Source organism: Ananas comosus, linkage group 17 (assembly GCF_001540865.1).
Source record: "Ananas comosus cultivar F153 linkage group 17, ASM154086v1, whole genome shotgun sequence".
Classification (NCBI taxonomy): Eukaryota; Viridiplantae; Streptophyta; class Magnoliopsida; order Poales; family Bromeliaceae; genus Ananas; species Ananas comosus.
Genome location: NC_033637.1, coordinates 5,755,239 through 5,776,494, shown reverse-complemented (window position 1 = coordinate 5,776,494; position 21,256 = coordinate 5,755,239). Strand labels below are relative to the sequence as shown.

At 37.6% G+C, this 21,256-nt stretch overlaps 2 protein-coding genes across 5 annotated transcripts; one reads left to right on the top strand and one right to left on the bottom strand.

The window, feature by feature from the left end:
* LOC109722885 (probable tyrosine-protein phosphatase At1g05000) lies at positions 2,243-6,264 on the top strand. 4 transcript variants are annotated; one of them, XR_002219569.1, is made up of 8 exons: positions 2,243-2,615; positions 2,737-2,830; positions 4,632-4,689; positions 4,785-4,828; positions 4,919-5,094; positions 5,385-5,618; positions 5,701-6,032; positions 6,132-6,263. XR_002219569.1 is itself a non-coding variant. In XM_020251062.1 (6 exons), the coding sequence occupies exons 1-6, from the start codon at positions 2,392-2,394 to the stop codon at positions 5,629-5,631; spliced, it is 843 nt and encodes a 280-aa protein (XP_020106651.1). In that variant the 5' UTR covers positions 2,243-2,391; the 3' UTR covers positions 5,632-6,104. The 4 variants fall into 4 exon arrangements, 2 of the variants coding, with proteins under 2 accessions (XP_020106651.1, XP_020106652.1); XR_002219568.1 differs by having other exon boundaries at positions 5,385-6,032; positions 6,132-6,264; XM_020251062.1 differs by lacking the exon at positions 6,132-6,263 and having other exon boundaries at positions 5,385-6,104.
* On the bottom strand, positions 13,971-20,734 carry LOC109723533 (3-oxoacyl-[acyl-carrier-protein] reductase 4-like). Its single transcript, XM_020251944.1, has 11 exons — positions 20,418-20,734; positions 18,581-18,723; positions 17,895-17,948; positions 16,790-16,870; positions 16,649-16,694; positions 16,463-16,557; positions 16,336-16,368; positions 15,336-15,470; positions 15,163-15,256; positions 14,525-14,607; positions 13,971-14,309 (listed from the first exon to the last, which is right to left on the bottom strand). Exons 1-11 carry the CDS (start codon positions 20,590-20,592, stop codon positions 14,277-14,279), a joined length of 972 nt encoding a protein of 323 aa, XP_020107533.1. The 5' UTR covers positions 20,593-20,734; the 3' UTR covers positions 13,971-14,276.

Here is a 21,256-nt window from a genome sequence, read left to right as displayed (position 1 = left end):
GCGCTATGGCTATATGATAAGCAGGAGAAGGTCCAGATCGTATCCATATACCTCATCAATGACACTATGCTGTAGTGGCATCGGCAATCGGTAGAGGCCAAGGAGGGCCAATGACAACTGAAAACGTGGGAGGACTTTGTGCGTGAGTTTAAGGTGTAGTTCTACCCTGAGCACGTCGAATATTTTGCGCTGAGGCAACATCAATGGCTCAAATATTTGGGAACACTAAAGGAGTATGTCCAGGAATACTCCAAGCTAATGTTGACGATCACCGACATGGCCGATGAGGAACAGTTATTTTTCTTCCTCGATGGACTTTAACCACAGGCGAACAAAGAGCTTGTGGGGCCAAGTATCAAGGATCTATACTACGCGATAGCTTTGGCAGAGAAATTGCTCAAGTATGCGCGGACCGAGGGCGATTATGGTAAACCACCAAAAGCGTGGAGAGCACCACTCCAGTGGACGCGAATGGGCATAAGAGGAATCTTGCTCCGTGGCATGTAAAGATCATGTGCTATGTGTGCGGCGAGAACCATTGGGCGCAGGACCACCCAAACCAGAACAAAGTAAAGGGAAAGCAAGTGGCTGCTGTCCAAGCCGAGAAGGGCAAGGACAAGGCGGAATTGCCAAGGATGGGCACGTTAAGGCTCGTCAATGCAGTTTGTGGGCAGCCAAGTAATGAGAAGCTATGCAGGAGGGAACTGATGTTCATTGATATGACCCTCAATGGGAGGGCCACGCGAGCGCTGGACGTGAAGATAGCCATTGGTTCATGGAGGGGCATGACGAATCTTATTGTCGAGCCGCTCGACGACTTTGGAGTAATTCTAGGGATGGACTTCTTAGCCTCGTCGAATGTAGTGTCTATGCCTCATATGTGGGTGTTGAGTTTGATGGACGAGTTAGCCCCCTGTATGGTTTCGATGTGTCGAGGCGAGCCGATGAAGAACCAAACTCTTACAGCCCTGCAGCTTTGCGAGAAAGTGAAATGCATGAAAGCTGAGGACCTCGAGGAGGAGGACCCGAGCAAAAGCGAGACTGTCAAGTCTTAATTGATGCTGGAGCAACTACCCAAGCAAGGGGTGTGTTGCTCTATCAAGTACAAAGCCAAAGAGCCCGAGGGGACCAAGGAGCATCCCGCAGCTTGGTGGCGTGTGCGTGCGTGTCACGGAGGACAAGCACACTCAACTATTTGGGCTCAATAACAAACTTCTCCGCATAGTGAGCTAGCTGGTGTTCATGCTCAGAGGGACAAAGTACTAGGAGCTGGTGCGAAAGCAAGGGTGGACTGCGATAGCAAGGCTCAAGGCTGCGCAGGCGTGAAGGCACGGTGAACTGCGAGCAATTCAATGCAAACAAGGATCGACTTGGTGCCCGACGAGAGCGCCTGCATGTTAGGTGGGGGAGAATGTCAGGGACTTAGCAAAATTACCGTGCAGCCTGAGTCCCTAGCCCAACTTCGCTAACTGAGCGGGCTGTCAAGGAGGCCTAAAACCAACAACCATTGTGGGAGTCAAATATGACTGCTAGACTTAATGGCTCCAAAATCGCCAGCAAAATTCCAAGGGTCATGAGCAACCCTTATTGTCACTTTACATTCATGAAACATTCATGAAGGCTCTTTACTATGTGATAGTGGGTGAGTTAATGTATGCTTAGCAGTAAGTTAGAATGAGCTAGATTCAATATATTTTAGGCCTATAAATTGTGGGGATAGCTATATATGACTAAATACAAGAGGAGTTGTGTATTATAATCCTTTTTTTTTAAGCAGTAGAGTATTTAGGTTTTTGAAGACTTTTGCCTCTTTCTCTCTTCTCTCCTTCTTGCATATTTAGTCGTAGGATGCGAAGGTACAGTGTAATAATAGGGAGATAGGCCTCTCCATCTTCGAGTAGAAAGATGGGTGCTGTACGGACTTTACGAACAAAAATACTTAGTCCGTGATAGGACGCTCCACCTGCTCAGATCCTCCGCATTCCTAGGCACAAATATAATACTGAGACTTTGGGTGTATTCGTCACCCTGGTCTATAGACCCGGTCTATGGAATAGAATCTCCATCTTGGGAAAAGTGTGGATCGCTGAATCCCTGGTCGTGGTCCCCACATGACTCGAGACGTAACAGCCGCATATTCGTGGCGTACGAACGGATTCACGTCGCCACCTGGGCCCCACCCCCGCTCCCGCCGTCTTTATCCGGAGTAACGGAAAACGCATCCGTACCGTTCCGGGAACTAAAACAAGATTCGACCGTTGCGAAAGCCAACAAACCCTAATTTTCTTCGCGCCTCTCCCGAGCGCCATTAGAGGCGACGACGATCCCCAATCTCTCTCTCTCTTTCTTTCTCATTCGATCTAATCGATCGTCACGACGACGAAGAAGAAGATGTTCTTGGAGTCGGAGGAGGAGGAGGAGGAGGAGGAGGAGATTCCGCCATTAATGGCGGTGGAAGCAATCGAATACCCACGAGGAGGAGGAGGAGGCAGCGGCGGCGAGTTATTGGTTCCTCCTCCCAATTTTGCGATGGTGGATAAGGGCATCTACAGGTCCGGGTTCCCCAATCCGGCCAATTTCGGCTTCTTGGAAACGCTAAATCTTCGATCCATCGTGTGAGGATTCTTAGATCTTCTCTTATTTTGATTCAAGATCGAGGGATTCGGGGTTTAGGGTTAGGGTTTTGAATGGGGGAAATGGAGTGTTTTAATGCAATGCGCTTGGCGTTTTGTGCAGGTACTTGTGCCCGGAGCCCTATCCGGAGGAGAATGCGGAGTTTCTGAGGTCTCATGGGATTCGGTTGCTCCAGTTTGGGATCGAAGGGAACAAGGTAACTGTTGTACTTTATTTTCTTATATTCCTTTCTTTTTATCTTATTCTTCGTGGATTAAAGTAGTGATTGAAATCTATGTTCTTAAAGACCTGATTTTAGTGCGGCAGTAAAGGTCTTGCGTGTTTTTCGATCTTAGTTTAGTCGATTGCACTTCATTCTATTTTCGATGGCAATGGAATCTTTCTTAGATAGAGTAACTTCTTTACTGAATGGCAGGGTGATGGTCGAATATTAATCTTAAAAACATCATTTTTGATAGCCAAAGCTTTTAGAGATAAGTAGTTATTTTACATTATTTAATATGGTTTCAGATCAAGAGGAACTAAGTTCAAATCTCATCAGGCCCTAGCAGTTTGCTGTCAAAAAAGCCTCAAGCTCAAACATAAGGGCGAGTGTTGAGTATAAATAACAAAAACATTGTTCTTTTGTAGCTTAAGCTTTTGGAGATAAATTGTTGTTTCACGTTGTTTAACAGGGATTTGTTGTTGAATACTTGAATCAAAGTATGTATAAGTATTTCTCTTGTTAATTCAGCGGCTTTGCTTACTTGTCATATGTCTCACACATGTAGATCAATAGAGATGTTGGAAATAATTTTGATAGTTAGATTAATGAAATAAAGGTCCAAATAAGAGATTAAATTCAGATTGTCATAAAAAGAAAACTAATCTATGTACTAGAAGATCAATCTACGGCTCACAATTGTAGGTTCTTGTGAAATCAGATTTTTTTTTTCCCCCTCAGAACATTACATCCTGGGGTTCTTTCAAATTAGAGTTCATGTAAGAGAGTCCCATTTGTTTTGGTAAGCTGTAGATTTTCTCATCTTAGACTCATTTGAACCTGAAGACATAATTTTGTCATACTCATTTCTAACCCGGATGAAATACCTGTATGCAATGAAAATACTTTTCTAATCTGCCGATATACTACAAAAAGGATTATTTCTTTCTCAAGGTCATGTGGCTGAGAGATTTTCTCATACTGAGCTACAGTCTTTGGATCGTGAAATTATGATTCCCTTGGGATCTGTATATATTTCTGAGTTCGACGGTAAATTTGATTAATTTTTTATAGATAAGTGGAGTCTTTGCTCCCCACCTTCCGTTACATTGCGAGGGGAGATTTCAGGCTTGATTCAACTCTGGAAATTCTTTAATATATTTTATTGCTGTGTTGAAGGATTAAGGTTGTGGAATTTCACTTGATAAAATTTGAGAAAATGTAAGTTTGATTGTATTTTCTCCCATCTGTTTTTATGATAATAAAACAACATGGAAACTTCTTAGCGAAAACATAAAGCAAGATGGTGTGAAAGTGTCGCTAAATGTGATCCAGATGACCACTCTACATTACTTCTATAGAGAGGGCCTTGTTTCTCTGCATTTTTCAGCTTTCTCTGCATCATGTGGAACGGAAAGCTGATGGAAGAAAGTAATTTAGGCACAGGTTTTTTATTTCTTTGGTACTGGACATAATGCAGATTACTGCGTGAATTGCTGCTATCAGTTTTCCTTACTATTAATTGCCTGAAATGGGGGGAAGTTGGACTCTAGTTCATGCGCAGATTCCTTATCTGTTTCCTTCCGAACAAAGCATTACGGATTGAGAGACAAAACACTTTGTTCTTGATGCCAACAGATGTCTTGCTAGTTTACATTCATTGAAAAACACAGTTTATTTGAAAATTAGTGAATGTTTGCTACACATGCAATAGATTCATTTTGCATTCCCTGAAAGTTGCCTTCGTTTCCCTTTGTGTTTAACAAGTTCTCAAAAGAAATGCTTTCATTTACAGGAGCCTTTTGCATCCATACCTAAGGCTGCCATCATTGGTGCCCTTAAGATCTTACTTGGTATAGAATAATTCAGCAAATTTTTTTTTCTGATTTTTTTTTTGTTAGTTATTTAGCAAATTTTGGTCAACTTTTACCTTTTTTTGGTGTTTCAGATCTAAGGAATCATCCCATTCTAATCCACTGCAACCGAGGGAAGGTATGGAATAACAAATTTGTCATTTCATTAGTTTCTTTTGATGCTTGCAGTATTTTGACATTCTAACCACTTATTTATTACCGAACACAGCATCGGACAGGGTGCCTCGTGGCCTGTCTCAGGAAGCTGCAGTCTTGGTGCCTGACTTCTGTTTTCGAGGAATATCGGCGATTCGCCGCTGACAAATCCCGGCTTTCGGATATGAGATTCATTGAGATGTTTGATGTATCATGCATCAGCCAGTGTGTACTTGGTCTTATATATAGGTATAACGGATGTGGGCCTCAAAGCAGGCGGCTGATTTACAAAGAAAAATCGGCATGACTTTGAGCTCCATTTTTTTCTCCTCTTTCATTTTGTTTTCATTAATCGAGAGTGCTAGACGAAAAAGATAGGCTCATCTCAACTGTAAAGAACTACGGAGATCGTTTTTTAGTATAATGAAGCAGGAGTCTTAGTATTCGTTTCAATTGTTATTCTCTTTGTTTCTTTCCTGTTTTCCACGAATGACGTAACCAAATAAGTTACAATTTTAGAACAAGCGGAATGTTTTCAGGGGCACTTTGGCTTGCCCTCCTTCGTCTTCCAGTTGTTGTAGCAAGGGCACTCCTCCTTGTGCCCATATGTTCCCGACGGGACGCAGTGGCACTTCTGGCAGCACTCGTTGCAGAAGAACAAGCACGGCTTCTTGTGGGACGTCGCGGAGCATCTGTACTCGCACTTCACCGGGCATTCTATTTTTTTATTATTTTTTTTTTTTTAAAGTGGTAAAAAGAAGAACCGAACAAAGGTACATGTTTTAGTTTATTGTAGTTCGAGTTTGCTTTAACACTATATTGGCTCACTTCTTTGTTATCCCTTGCTTATTTTAGGTGAATTCAAGCACATGAGGGAAGCATCTGTCAATGTTTTTTTTCCTGTGATTATTTTGGACACTGACATATTTTAATCTTATATTATGATGAAGTTGAAGGTGGAAACACTTTTTTGTTTACCTTCTGGAGGAACTGAGCCTTCTCCGCCTGTCTGTAATGTTCAGCAGGAAAAGGAGTTCAGATTAGAGTAAACATCATGAGAAATTTACAGTTGGTTATTGATGCGACCGACGAAATATTTCACTTATATGTGTTGCAAACTTACTGGTAGATAATGCGAGGCGTTTGCGCCGCCAATGATCTCCGCCTGCAAAGGAACACCATGTGTTGTAAGCTTTTCTTCTATTATTTGTCTCAATGAACAAATTTTTATGAGAAAAATTTGCAATTTCTTTATTTAATGTTATGTTTTAATGTGTTTATTGTAGTAGAAAACAAGCGAATTTCGATTCGGCTTGCTGATCTTGGGGCTTCTATCTCTGTTCATCTCTGGAACTACTCGTCTAATTTGAGAAGCAGAGACTGCTTCTGACAAATAAATGTAAGCTCCTGATTGATGGAAAATTAAACAAGCTTCTGTGTCTGGAATGTGCAAACTCAAATTAGAGCTGCTTCTTTGTGTGACTACAGTAGACTTTCGAAGAGTGGGATGCGCAAATAAAATCAATCGACTAAGTACGTCGAAGTAATAGAAAACGGTGATATAGAGATCAAAATGAAACATCTCTCAGAATGAATCTCTGCAGCTCGGAATGGAGCTAATTAGAGTCAATAATTCTAATTCAAGCTCAAAATTTTCGCCACCAAATAAAGTCCTCTCTAGTATCGTGCATTCACTTAAACCGGTAGAAAACGATGTTTAAATATTTATATTTAACACCCCTCCAAACGCTGGAACTCGAAATTTTTTACTAGGCCCATATTTTTACTAAATCAAATGAAAGAAAATTAATAACGCTACGAGCTTGGCATAAACTCGAACTCGAGACCTTCTATTTTGATACTATATTAAAAATACGAAATAATGGTTATTCTTTAAAATTTTAAGCAGATAAAGAACGATGTCTAAATATTTTATATTTAAGAGAGAGAGAAAGTACCAGCAAAGCAAAGGCAAGTAGGAGGAGAAAGAAAAATCGAGCCACCATTTTCGTCCCCATCGCAACTTGTAGAGTACGATGACGCAAAAAAAATGTGTGTGTGAAACATTCCTAAGTAGGGGATCTTATTTATGGACTCCACAAATCATTTAATGGATTCTACAAATCAAGGTGTCGCTTGCTTAGATTCCAAAGTAAGTCCCATTGGATACATCGTACATGTTAAAAAAAGTAACATAGTCATTCATTCCTTTCAATATCGAAATTACTAAATTTTCTTAGGATGTGCCAACCTGTGACAGAGTACGAATTGAGGGGCATTGAATCCTTTACAAAGAAATAACAAAGTTTTTCATTACACAAGTATTTTTAATTTAATTTTTTGAAAAATGGAGAGTGATAAATAGCTGAGTTATTTTTGGAAGTGTTCCCAAATGGGTGGTCAAAAGCGACATTTCCATATGAGGTACTCAGTTTTTATGTTTGGCCTCAATTAAATTAAAACATTTATATTTTGCTTCCTTTTAGCCCCCTGTTGGATACATGGACATTTTATTTGGGTATACGCCTTCGATTTACTCAAAAATATATAATATATATGGCAACTGAAAAGTGTGATTAAAAAGCAAACACATATTTGGTAAAAGTATTTTCAGAGATACAGAATAGAATAAATATCAAGCCTTCAAATTATTTTTTGGAAAAAGATAAATTATCTTATAAGACGTAAAATCACACAAAAAAATCTTCATTCCAAATAAGTTCTCGTTAGATATATATTATTCCAACTATCAAACAAGGCCTTCAGAGGCGTTTCACCTAAATCCTAGAAAGTGATTTTAGGGCCAAAAGTGACTTTTTCCTTCAATATTTAAAAATCTGATTCATAGAATTAGTTTTGCGATTTTAGAGGCATGAAATGAGAAGCAACTAAAACTTATTGAATGTAAATTTAAATTTAAATTTTAAAATTTAAGTTTGCAATTTATAATTTCAGAGTTAACTTTTAAATTTAAAGTTATAAATTATAAATTTATATATTAAATTTTAAATTTTAAATTTTAAATTTTAAACCTCCAATTTAAAAGTTTATAATTTCAAAATTTTAAATTTTAGAATTTTAAATTTTAAATTTTAGGTGATTTAAAATTTAAACTCTGAAACTAAAATCTAAAATATGAAATCTAGAATAATTATAAATTTAAAATTATAAAATTTAAATTTTAAATTTTAAATTTTAGAGAAATTTGAAATCTGAAATAATTTTAAATTTTAAATTTTAATTTCAAGTTTTACTTTTTTTTCTATATGGTATGCTTGTGCATCAAATGGACATAAAAATGAATGACTAAAAATGGATATTCTTCAAAAAATGATGATAAGATTTTTGTAATTAAGGGCTTGGTGGTTGATACCCGAGGTTCCAAGTTCGAATCCTAGTTTATTCACAATTCCAGCTAAGTTTATTTCTAAATGAAATATACGAAGCGTGTAGCGTGCTACCTATCTCTATCTCAAAAAAAAAAAGATTATTGTAATTAAGATCAAGAGTACAGATCTTATTCTAAATAGTTTAAAAAATTTTCGAACGAAAATTCAATTGATTTAAATTTATTACATCGTTAAATGAGCAAACCCCTCATGTCAACTATTAAAATTATAAATTTTGCAACCCTTTAATCATTAGGTCAATAATGACGAAAATATTAGAAATTGAATTTCTAGATATTTCAAGCAGTAAAGATCATATTTAACTATGCCGATCATCAATTTGGAGGCTTTATTATTGAAAACAAATCAATAACAACAAAGCTTGTTTGCTATAGCGTTGTTTTCGATGATGAAGCCTTCGAATCAACGACCAACACGGTTGAATATGATTTAGACCAATTAAAGTATCTAGAAATCAAACTTCATATTTTTTCGATATTATTTTTTTGTGCATTAAGATCAAAAGTGTAGATCTTATTTTAAATATTTTAAAGAATTTTATAATAAAAATTCAACCGATTTGAATTTTGTAAGATCAAGAGTGCAGATCTTATTTTAAATATTTAAAAAAATTTTGTAATAAAAATTCATACCACTTTATTCTAGCTATTTTACATTTTTTATTTATTGATTTATTTAAATTATTTTAATAAATTCTCTCAAATTCTTTTCACATCTTTATAAAATAATTTAATTACTAATAAGTTGTTATATAAATTTACGTTATAGGCATACCACTTTTAATTATTTTTATATACATAAATTTAATTATTACACTATTATTATATAGTTTATTTAATTATAACTAGAATAATAAAATTACATAAAAATATAAATTAAAATTTATTATTAAAATATTTTTATATCCACTGTATTGGTGAGTCTTTCACTAGTGTGTGTGTGTGTATATATATATATATATATATATATATAACTTATACTATGCTGAAATACTATCAATAGTATCAAGCTATTGTGCTATTGACTTTTATCTTGGTATCAGAAAGAGTGATTAGGAGATGTGGGCCCCTATGGTTGAGTGAGTGGTTGGTTGAAATAGTATAATCGAACGAGTAAAAATAATCAAATTTAAATCTAAACGGTGAAAAACTCGATACACCACCATAGACTCCAGCCGAAGTAGCTACTATACTTCTGGAAATACGGAGCCTTCCGTGCTTTCAGGTCGTTTTTATGTTGCGACTTTCAAATCGTCGATCGGGTCTTCCGTTTAATTGATCTAGAGTATTGAAGTACCAAAAAAATAATTATGCATTTTTCGATATTATTTGCCTAGTGAATGAAGGGGCTCAAAATAATAGTTGAAAATAAAATCTACAAAACGTGATAATATGACATTAACATTTTAGATCAAAGATATTGATCCTTGTTTATAGTATAAATAATCTTCTATCAAAATTTCACATAATTTTAGATATTTCTATACCGTTAAACTTGCAAACGGCTCACTACAGCCATTAAAATTATTGATTTGAGTCCCTTCGATCACAAGCAAATGAATTTCGAAAATATAAATTCATTTTCTAGGTATTTCAAATACTCTAGATCAAGTTAAATAGAAGCGATTGACGATCGAAAGTCACGAACATCGAAAACAGACCTGGAAACACGAAAGGATTCCGTACTTCCAGAAGCATAGTAGCCTCATATATATATATATATATATATAGATATATATATATATATATATATATATTATATAATATTAATATATATAGTCCGGCTACTATACTCTTATGAGTACGATCGTCTTCGTACTTATAAGTCGTTTTCGATGATAAAGCTTCTGAATCGACGATCCATATCGTTAAACGTTATTTAGAGTATTTATCGTTAAACGTTATTTAGAGTATTTAAAATGTCTAGAAATCAAATTTTATAATTTTTCGACATCATTTACCTTACGATCAAAAGGTCACAAATTTAATTTTTAACAATCGGTATGGGATACTTGCTAGTTTAACGGTGTAAAAGAATCGAAATTTGGTGAATTTTTGATAGAAAATTCTATTCACTACCTAGATAAAGATCAATAACATCGATCTTAAATTGAAGGATCCGATCATCTATTTTTAGGACGTCGTTCGATTTTGACCGTTCATTTTATGCTCGCTAGATGGACTTTATTATAATTTCGAAAATTTACGAAATTTATTTCCTAGAAGTTTCAAATACTCTAGATCATATTTAACGGAGTGGATCGTCAATTCGGAAGCTCCATCATCAAAAACAACTTATGAGTACGAATGCTCTAATACTCATAAAAGTATAGTAACCCTACTCTCTCTCTCTCTCTCTTTCTATATATATATATATATGAAAATAAAGTATTATGAAATTCAAGAGGCTTACTGAATAACGACAACAGACGAAAAAAAAAAACGTTCACTTGTAAGAAAATAGTGTACAAAATTATAAATTCCCAGTAATATCTATTAATGTATACTAAAGTTTATAGGGGGTTCTTTGTGGATAAATGTCCATTTTGCATATTTCGTGCATCTGGTGTATAGTGGACCAAGTTAAATGAAATATAATTTTATTTCAATAGATGTATTTAAAGTTTATAATTTTTAATATATAAATATTTTGATGTCATAAAACATACTCAATAAATTAAATTTTAATTTTTAAATTATTTATAATTAATTTTTAGGGTAATCGTGCATAACATATGGTAAAGCGTATTCAATACACCTTTGAATTGACAATTGAGATATTGAGTGCATCTAGTATAGACTATGAACCCGATCTACTATCAAAAAGGCGTTATTTCAATGTTACACGTCTCCCTTACATCATTCTCTCTCTCTCTCTCTCTCTCTCTCTTTTTCTCGGAGTGTGTACTCTTCCTCTTACATTAACTATATTTAATTTAATATTCATATCTTTTCCTCTCCTCTCTCGCTCTCATAGAGAAATGTGCATATCTTTTTCCTCTTTCTCACTTTAATTTTTTTAATGCTCTCTCTTCTCTCTTTCTCGAAACAAAATGGCCAATTTGCATAAAAAATCCACTTATTTTGGACTTTTACAAAACCGGGCCACCTTTTTCGTTTTTGCAGATTCGGTCCGCTTTTTCAGCAAACTGACCAAAATACCCTTATTACTTTTTCTCTTTCCTCTTTCTCTCTCCTCTTCGTTTCTGTCGTTTTTTTTTTTTTTCTCGCCGAAAAAAAAGAGGCAGATCGGACCGTCGCCTCCCTCCTCACCCTCCTTCTTCACCGTTGCCTCCCTCCTCACCCTCCTCTCCACCGCCCACGACCCCTCCTCCTCTCCCCCGCCGCCGCCGCCGAGTCCACCCCCACCGTCGTCTCCGTCGCCGTCGCCGAGCCCACGGCCATGGCGGCGGGCGGGCGCGCCAGGCGCCGTCACCGTCGTTCTCCGTCGCGAGCCCCTCGTCCGCCGTCACGCGATCGTCGTCGCTGTCGGCGGCGTCGCGGAGGAAGAGGCTGCGGAGTTCGTCGCCGCGGCTGGAGCGGAGTGACCCGGATGGCGCCCGCCGACGCCGTTTATTGCGTCCGGCGTCGGCCTGCTGCACTCGGCCATCGCGCAAGGCCGCCGAACCTCGTCCAGCTGCTGCTGAGTTCAGTGCAAACGTCGAGCCCCGGCCGCGGGCCGACAACGCCGCTTGAGGCGTCGGCGGCCGCGGGAGGCGCTGATCGCGGCTGCTCCTGGCGCGGCGGCGCGCAGCCGCGGTGCGGGCCGTCGGCGGAGGCCGGTGCACGCAGCGCGGCGGCAGGCACGCGGGCGCGCTGCGGCTGCTTCTTCTCTTCTTCATAGTGTAATGGTGCACCATTACACCATTCACCATTAATGGTGTAATTTCATGGTGTAATGGTGCAATGGTGCACCATTAAGTGTAATGGTGCACCATTGCACCATTACAACCATAACGGTGTAATGGTGCAATGGTGCACAATTACACATTACAACCATTAATGCTGTAAGGTGCACCATTAATGGTGTAATGGTGCAATGGTGCACCATTACACCATTAATGGGGCGGGGCTGGCGACGGCACGAGGACGATGGTGACGACGACGAGACGACGATGGGGTGACGAGGGCTCAGCAAGGGGAGTGACGAGGCGATTGGAGGGTGACGAGGCGGTCGGCAAGGGGCGGGACGTGGCTCGCGCGACGGCGACGGAGACGACGGTGGGGGTGGGCTCGGCGGCGTGCGGCGGGAGAGGAGAAGGGCTCGGCGGCGGAGCTTCGCGTGAAGAGGGAGACGATCGGGGACTCCTCGACCTTGAGCTTGACGAGGAGCTTGCTCCGCCCCTGCAACTTCGGTGACAACGCGGCGGCGGGTTCGGCTTGTGGAGGCGGAGGAGGAGGACGCGGAGCTTCGCGGCGGGCTTGAGGAGGCGACGGGGAGGTGAGGAGGGGCTTGAGGAGGAGAGAGAAAGAGGAGAGAGAAAGAGGAGGCGAGACGACGGTGGGGGTGGCTCGGCGGCGACGGCGGGGGAGAGAGGAGGGAGATTCGGCTGCGGAGGCGCAGGAGGGGTTTGGCGGCGGGCTCAAGAAAAAAGAACGAAAAAAAAAAAAAAAAAAAGAACGGAAGAAACGAAGAGGAGAGAGAAAGAGGAAAGAGAAAAAGTAATAAGGGTATTTTTGTCAGTTTACTGAAAAAACGGACCGAATCTGCAAAAACGAAAAAAGTGACCTGATTTTGCAAAAGCCCAAAATAAGTGGATTTTTTATGCAAAAAGGCCAAACAAAATATATCACTTTTTCAAAAAAAAAAATTTCCATTTAAATTTAATAATTATACATTTTTAAAAATATTTAATTTTTACTTTTCTATAAGAAAATACACTTTCAAAATGCTCTTTTTTACTTTAAGTTTTAATTAATATTCTCTTCTCTCTCTAAATAAAAAATATATATAAAAATTAACACTTTGACTCTGTTAAGTGATTTTACATAGCATAAAATATAATAATTATGAACTTAAAAATCACACCCGCTGTAAAGCACCATTACATTGCTAGTATCTTTAAATGTGCTGATTAGATTTTGATTTAGAATAGCTACAAAATTCTTGATTTATATCTTCTAATTGTGATAAATAGATTTCGATTTAGTATAGCTACAAAATCCAGAAGTAAGACTTAGGAAAACAAATTCGCAAATAACACTTGTTCTACTTAAAAAATTATTAATTTCAACAATTCTTACATGTGTAAAGCAACTATACTATCGGTAATATATAAAAAAATTGATGCTTCCAACTTATTAGCCCCTTAATTATACTATCGGTAATATATAAAAAAATTGATGCTTCCAACTTATTAGCCCCTTAATTAAGAAATATAGAATTGAAATGATAGTAGTCTCTCCGAGAGTTTAGTTGTCTCTTAGGATAATAGTATTAATCCAAGGACTAAAAATAATCAAAAAGACTGATCCGATAATTAAAAAATCAAAATCGAAAAGTGGTGCTTTCAGAAACAGCATAGTCGGACTCTTCTAACACGACAGGATATTTCTCTTATCTAATTTGAATTCAACACATATTTAACATATATGTCATAATTATATTTATAATCATATTCAAATCTAACAAATACTTAAGTTATATATCATAATTGCGTACTTATCCACGCTTATTGAAATCTAAAACTAACATCACCACATATCAACACATGCATTAGTATGATATCTATACTGATCTTGTCCAGGCTTTTCGATAGATAAATTGTTGTGGAGCCATCTTTCAATCACAAAAGAGTCTATTTATAACAACAGAGGAAAAAGATTCTTGGATTAAACTATGAACTTGGGAATAAGTTACCCGGTTTAGAAGTTCTAATAGCTTATTTCTGCCATCCTCCAGAAGCATGAAAAAGCAAAACAATATCTATAAAAACTTGAAGAAAAAGTGATTCACCCAAAACAGCTTATCCGAAGAGAGGCCCAAATGCGACAATACCATCTGCAAACTCATTTTTTCGCTCTACATTACCATCCCGCCGTCAATTGTAAACACCTGCATCATATTGTCATCATAATACCATCTTAATACTGATAAAAGGATCACTTAGACTACCAGAAGTAAAAAAGAATAAAAATTTGGACTAAGAAAAGAAAGAAAATGAGGAAATGCATTAACTTTTTGCTAAATGATCTGCATTCACAAAAACGAGATAGATTTCATCTCCATTATCTTGTGGAAACTAGAACTTGTAAATTGGTTCAGCATACCTGTCCGGTTATATAACTTGCAGCGGGATTAAGGGCCAAGAACTCCACTAGGCCGGCAACTTCTTCTGGCTGACCATACCGCCCTGAAAAAAGTTACAAAGAATAACTTCCGTAACTTCACAGTATGTTGTTTCATTGCAGAATTTTACTTAAACGTATCATCAGGTCGTAAAACAAATTTAACAGCATGAAGTAGAATGAACATAGAAATCGGCATGAAATCAATCAACTGTCAAGCAAAGACATAATCAAGAAGCAGTCCTCAAAATGCTGTCCACATCACACAACTTGCAAGCAGAAGAAAGCGGTCAATTATATTCCTTTTCAATAAAGAACCTGTTTGTCCTGGCTAGAGCCTCTACAATAGAGGTATGCGATTATAGCTGCTAAAGAAGGCATCAATAGCTTTCTCCTGAAATGCCACCAACAGCTTCAGACTGTTCCGGGAGCGGAAGCTTCATATAGGAGCTTTTGATTTTGGCCACAAAAAGCTTGCCGTATTTCAGCTTTTTGCCACAGCAGATGGTTCAAAATTTTGGTTCCCATATACCCAACTTCTGCTTCCCAATTAGAGAAATTACTCCAAAAGCTAGGTCAATAGGCACTAAATTGCTCATTCATGAAAACATCCAACGAACCTAAGGGAATGGTCTCCAGGATCTTCTTCTCGAGGTCTTCTCCGAGTTTGGCAGTCATATCAGAAGCAATGAAGCCTGGAGCAACGGCATTTACCTAAAGCACAGGGATGAAGTCACATCAGATAGCTAGTTTCAGATGTTATTGTTTGACATAGAAAGAGAAAGAAGCTTACATTGATATTTCTACTAGCATACTCCCTAGCTACCGTCTTGGTGAAACCAATTACTCCAGCCTTTGCAGCACTATAATTAGCTTGACCAATATTGCCCACAAGACCAACAACAGATGCTATGTTGATGATTCTCCCCTGTATTTTTGTAGTTAAATGATCAAAGAGAGTTGTGAGTAACATAGAGTAACATAGAAACATTAAAAACACTTGCTGTAGAAACATTAAAATCTTTTTAATTGTAAAGGCACAGAGAAGAAAATGCAGACAGAACACAGAATTTTGTGCCACGAGTAACTAATGACTAAACCTGATCCATCACGTAAATAGGATGAATCAAAAGAGTTCTGCACCATGAACTTTGTACCGCGCACATCACTTAGATGGACCGGACCCCGGAAAGTAATGTAACGTAAGCAATAATGAAGAAATAGAATATGACGAAATAGAATAAATAAAAAAAAGAAAGAAATAAGAAATGAAAAGGGATTGGATTTGATTTGTACTCTGTTTGAAATGCATTTTGTCTATTCTTATCCTTCAACTCCTCTCCCCGAATAATCGACCCGTTTACCAAGCAGAGTCTCACGAAATCTTCCCTCTTTACCTTCAATTACATCCGAAAATGACTTGTAAACTTTATTATGACCATCCCTCATTGGTTGCCCGCGGATCCCATTATCAAGAAGTGTATCCACGGCTTCTTGTACTAATTTCTCCTAAAAGATAATTTCTTAAAAGTAGTTGGGATTGAAAAAAGGATGACACGGATGGAAGACTGCATTATGATTTATGATTGACACGGTGGACCAGGTTCAGGAAGTAATTTTCTGTACTGATACGGTAAAGCAGTGATAAATTGCAAAGACCCTGAAAGTGCAGCAACCAGGTATAGAAACCAGGTTTCATAAAAATAGTGAGATAAGGGTTGCAGAGACTAGAAAATGCAGTCCACCTAATTATCAATCCGACAGAAGCCAAGAGGAAAATCTGCCGGGCATACCTTTTTCTTTTTCATCATCACTTTTGCTGCAGCCTGCAAAGAACAGGTAGATAACAGAAAAATAGATGATTCAATATCTTAATGTAGCTGACTTATTATGCTGAATTAAGATTGTGGAAATACGCACCTGCGTACAGAGAAAGACGCCAGTAAGATTTAGGTCAATTACTTCTTGCCACTGTGACTTCTTCATTCTCATCAACAATGTGTCCCTTGTAATTCCTAATTAAATGATTTATTTTGGTCTCTCTTCACCAAAAGGTATCATGAATTTACTGGAACTGAAACACAGAGAAAGTCAATTACCAATTACCTGCATTATTTACTAAAATGTCAACTGTTCCCCACGCATCAACCGCCTGTAATAACCATTTCACCATATAAGTACAATATATAAGACAGCAATAGTGAAATCTAGGATAGAATCAATTGCTTCATTTTGAAGCTGACTCACTGTTTTCACCATAGATTCCACGTCAGCTTCTTTAGAAACATCTCCACCAAAGGTGATTGCCTGACCACCAGATGCCTCGATCTACAGTCATGTAAAAATCAAAGACACGTAATCTCGCACTTTGATTTTAAAATAATAAACAGATATTATATAAGACAATATTACATATCAAATGGAAGAGCAATATTTGCGCAGAGAAGTTAACAAGCCTTTCTAGATAAAGATTTACACAAAGCATGCCATTTTCCCAAGATATGTTTTAAGGATTAATGAACTAATCTTGAAGTTCTGAACAAATATTTTGGTACAATCAACAGATTGAGTCTCTCTGGAATGAACAGAATCTAAGAGTTGGCATGCACATAAAAAAGTTCCTAAAGTTGCTTCCACTCGAAACATTTGATTCTCAGTAACTGCATAGAAGTAATGTAAGTCCTGAAATTTTCATATAATTGAAGCTTCTATGTAGCTTTTGGGGAACGTTCCTTTGCTAATGAAAGGAAAACTAAATGCAAAATTTGTTCCGTCCCAATTATCCTCCCAATTAAGGACAATTCCAGAGTTGATGAATAGATGACATCATGGTCATTTAAAGCACAAGACAATTGTCATAGATAACCTCATGATCATTTCATGTGCCTAGTATTACCCATGACATTCTTTGCATTTTAGTTCTAATATAGTATTAGTGGAAGAAGTAGATGACATGTACAATAGTACCCAGAAAAGTTGGAAGTATTAGTGAAAAGAAAATCAAAACAAGTGTTAAAAAACATAAGAAACATCAAAATTCTAAGTAAAGTATATTTCCCTTTTAGAAGCTGCATATTCTCCAGAAACTCAATAAATATAAGTTCTCTATTTTATTTCCTTCCCTGATAAATGCAATCAATTTGTATTCTCCTAAGGTTTTATATGTGAAGAAGTTCTTTACATATCCTAAAACATCCCCTCAGCACAATTTGACAGAAAGTTACATAATTGAGTACAAATGTATAATCTTTTTTTATTCATACAACCATTTCATATTTAATGCGTTGATCTCAGCAGAAACAGCATAGATGATGAGATGCTCCTACATGTAAATACGAGATAATCAACTCACTTCTTTGGAGACTTCTTCAGCTTCTTTTGCTGACCTCGCATAATTCACAAGTACCTAAAAGTAAAGCAAGCAAACCCATCACAGAAGAACTATCAATTAAGCAAAAGGTATGTAGCACAATAATGTACACTTCAGACAAAGAAAACTGAAGAGGTAGATCTCCATGATATACATAACTAGCACCTTTCAAAAGATAAATTGAGAATGAAACAAGATATCACTGATGTATATGGAGTATAAGAGTTCAACAAAACATAATATGAAGATATCCACGTTTTGATTATTGATAATATTTACCTTACTCTCTTTGACACTATAATAAATCATTTAATGGTTCTGATTTCTACATTTGTTGATGAGGTGAAATGCTATTATCAGTTATAGACAAGAAAAATCTACATTCCCAACCAAAGCGTTGACCAGACTCTAACATATCAGACAACCGAAACAGAAGAGGATGATTTTGAGCTGTCTTGACCTGATTAAACCTGATTTATTAGAGAAATGGCTTCAGGTCTACTACATAATCTAAATCCATCTTACTCAGCACCATCGAACTCAGCAGTTAGCACTAATCTCTAGAAAGGGAATAAGAGAATGCAACATAGCACATTAAATATTTAACTTATATTGACCAAAGACATACATTTATAGTAAGGAAATCATGTTCCTAAGAAACTACTAACCTTGCACCCAGCTTTGCCAAGAGTCAATGCTACAGCTCTCCCGATTCCTCTAGATGCTCCAGTAACAACAACAACAGGAGCTTCCACCTTTTTTCCATCTTCAACAATTGCTTGCTCAACGGCTGCAACTTGAGTTCTTACACCTGTATATAGTATTATAGCATCTATGAGTATGTCTAGAAAACACTATATTATAGTCATGACATTAGCCTATCAATAATATGAGTACTGCTCAAGTTACACGCTAACTGTCAACCAAGATAAAGTGAGAGAGTGTATACATATTTATTTCGGCCTTAGTTAGAGCTCCATATTCATTTCAGTGTGAATTTGATAATAACCAGCCTATTAATGAAGATCAACTAGAATACACCAAAATGTGAAATATCTCCGCCATTGACAAAGCTTAAGCAAATCATGTTCATCCCATGGTTTAAGAACTTGGTTTTTCGTCAGTGACATAAACAAAATATTTCTGCAGTGCCAGTGGTTTAAGTTCTATCAGTTTCAGATCGGTCATTACTCAAAAATATAGATTGAGAAACATGGAGTAAGGAGAAAGAAACAACAAAAAGGTGGGACAACTTTTAAAACTAGGTACAACATTTTTTGATGTAGAAAATGAGATGTTAAAGTACACTATTAAGTTTACAACATGAAATTGAGTCAGTTAATGCACTTTATATATATGTCTGCCCTCAATTTATATGCAACATAAGTTAAGTTGATAAACGACAATAAAGTATTTAATCCATTGTAATAACAATAATACCAGAATTAGTTGAATACGTATACAAATGAAAATACCAAGGATTCAAGAGACAATCAACAGCAAATTTTAGTAGTCATATTTAAAATTGACGCCTCCTAGAATTGAGATGGTAGAATTCAAGAATCTGTAAGATCTACAATTATAAATGATAGTTGATTAAAAGTCAAATAAATTTCTAAATTGGAAGCTCAAACAATAGATAAAAATTAATATAGAATAAACGTTGACGTAGCCATAAATAAGATATATGTAACAATATCACTATCATTTGTGAAGTCGAATTTATTGCATATTATGTGCCCGTTTGGTATTGAGGCTCATCTATCGCAAATGGATAAAATGAAGTTGCGGCGAAAGCATATAGGAATATCCTCCTGCGTTTTTCAGTAGGATCGCAAAAAATATATCGTAACGAACTTATTGAGATATGCGGAACGCGATATTACATACGGATACAAACATGATATTTCCCATCGTACTTTCTCACCGCACGTAACGTAAACTTCCCGCAATCCAATACGGAGTCTATGTCATTGAACAACACAAAGTAGTCAGGCACATTGTCCAATTGGACGCACAAACACCCTTAGCATCAGCAATTTAAAAACAACATATCAATCTTTAGCCAAATTCTTTACTCAGTGCCATGACTATTGCACTACACTGAACACTCGTACTGCCAAAATTAAACGAACCCGACTTACAAAAGAAATCATCAAACTTACTCGTAATAGACAAAATTAAGGTCAAACCCCAAACCATTCTATTTCCCTTTTTCTTATAAGCTATGTACCAAATAAAACTCCTCCTACACAGCTCTATAGCTTAAGAGGTAACATTTCTACAATATCCTGCTCAAATCAATCATTCATTCATTTGATTTACACGATCTACCACACCAAAAACTCCCATAAGGGGCTTCTCATTTCCCACATACCACAAAATCCACATAACAAAAGAGCCTCTCCTCTTCAAATTCTACACATCCTACTCAGATAGATCACCCAATCCCAATGCACCACCAATCCAGCATCTAGATCACACGAACGGGGAGAGAATGGTTACCAGAGAAGGCGGCGACGGGAGCGGCGGTTCTGAGCTCGGATCGTAGGGTTACGGACCGTGCGGCGAAGCCGGGGGCGGCGGAGAGGCGCGCGAGGGGAGCGGTTCTCCGGCGATCGGCGGAGCTCGGGGCGGCGATCGTCGCCGGAGAGCTGAGGGCGACGGAGGAGGCGGCCATGGGAGATCGCGAGAGGAGGAGAAGCGAGGAGGGGGAGGAAGAAGAAGAAGAAGAAGAAGGTGAGAGCTTGGAGAAAGAGGATCGGAGGAGGGTCGCCAGGGAGGAGATGTGTGCGTATGTTATGTATATATATAGTACGTGCCGTGCTTGCCCCACCTACGGTACACGGGTACACCAACCCTGCCGTTGCATATGTACTTTTTATTTTATTTTATTTTGAAAAAATGTAACAAAAGTTTCAATTTTATACCTATTCACTCAAAAATTTAGGATGTCTATTTGAGTAATATTACGGGTACATTTCAAAATAGGATATATATCTTTTATCCGCTTTATCTCGATGTCCTTATTATTTTACTTATCATATCAACTTTTTTTTTATTTTTACTAGAATTTTTATCAACTTTAGGATGGGAGTGTAAGATCTACACTCATCTTTTTAAGTATAGAAGAAGCATTTTTTTATTTATTTTGTCCGAGCTATGAGGTGTGCCTCATCGAATCACGAATGCAGATATTTGAAGAAGACCGACGAATTTAGAGTCTGTGAGTACCGTCTCTGACTTCCCGTATGTATGCAATGAAAAGTCAACTTCACCGCCCACTGAGGTAAAGTCGAAATCAGACGTACGGTTGGAACTCGTAACGCCGGGCCTCTTCTAAC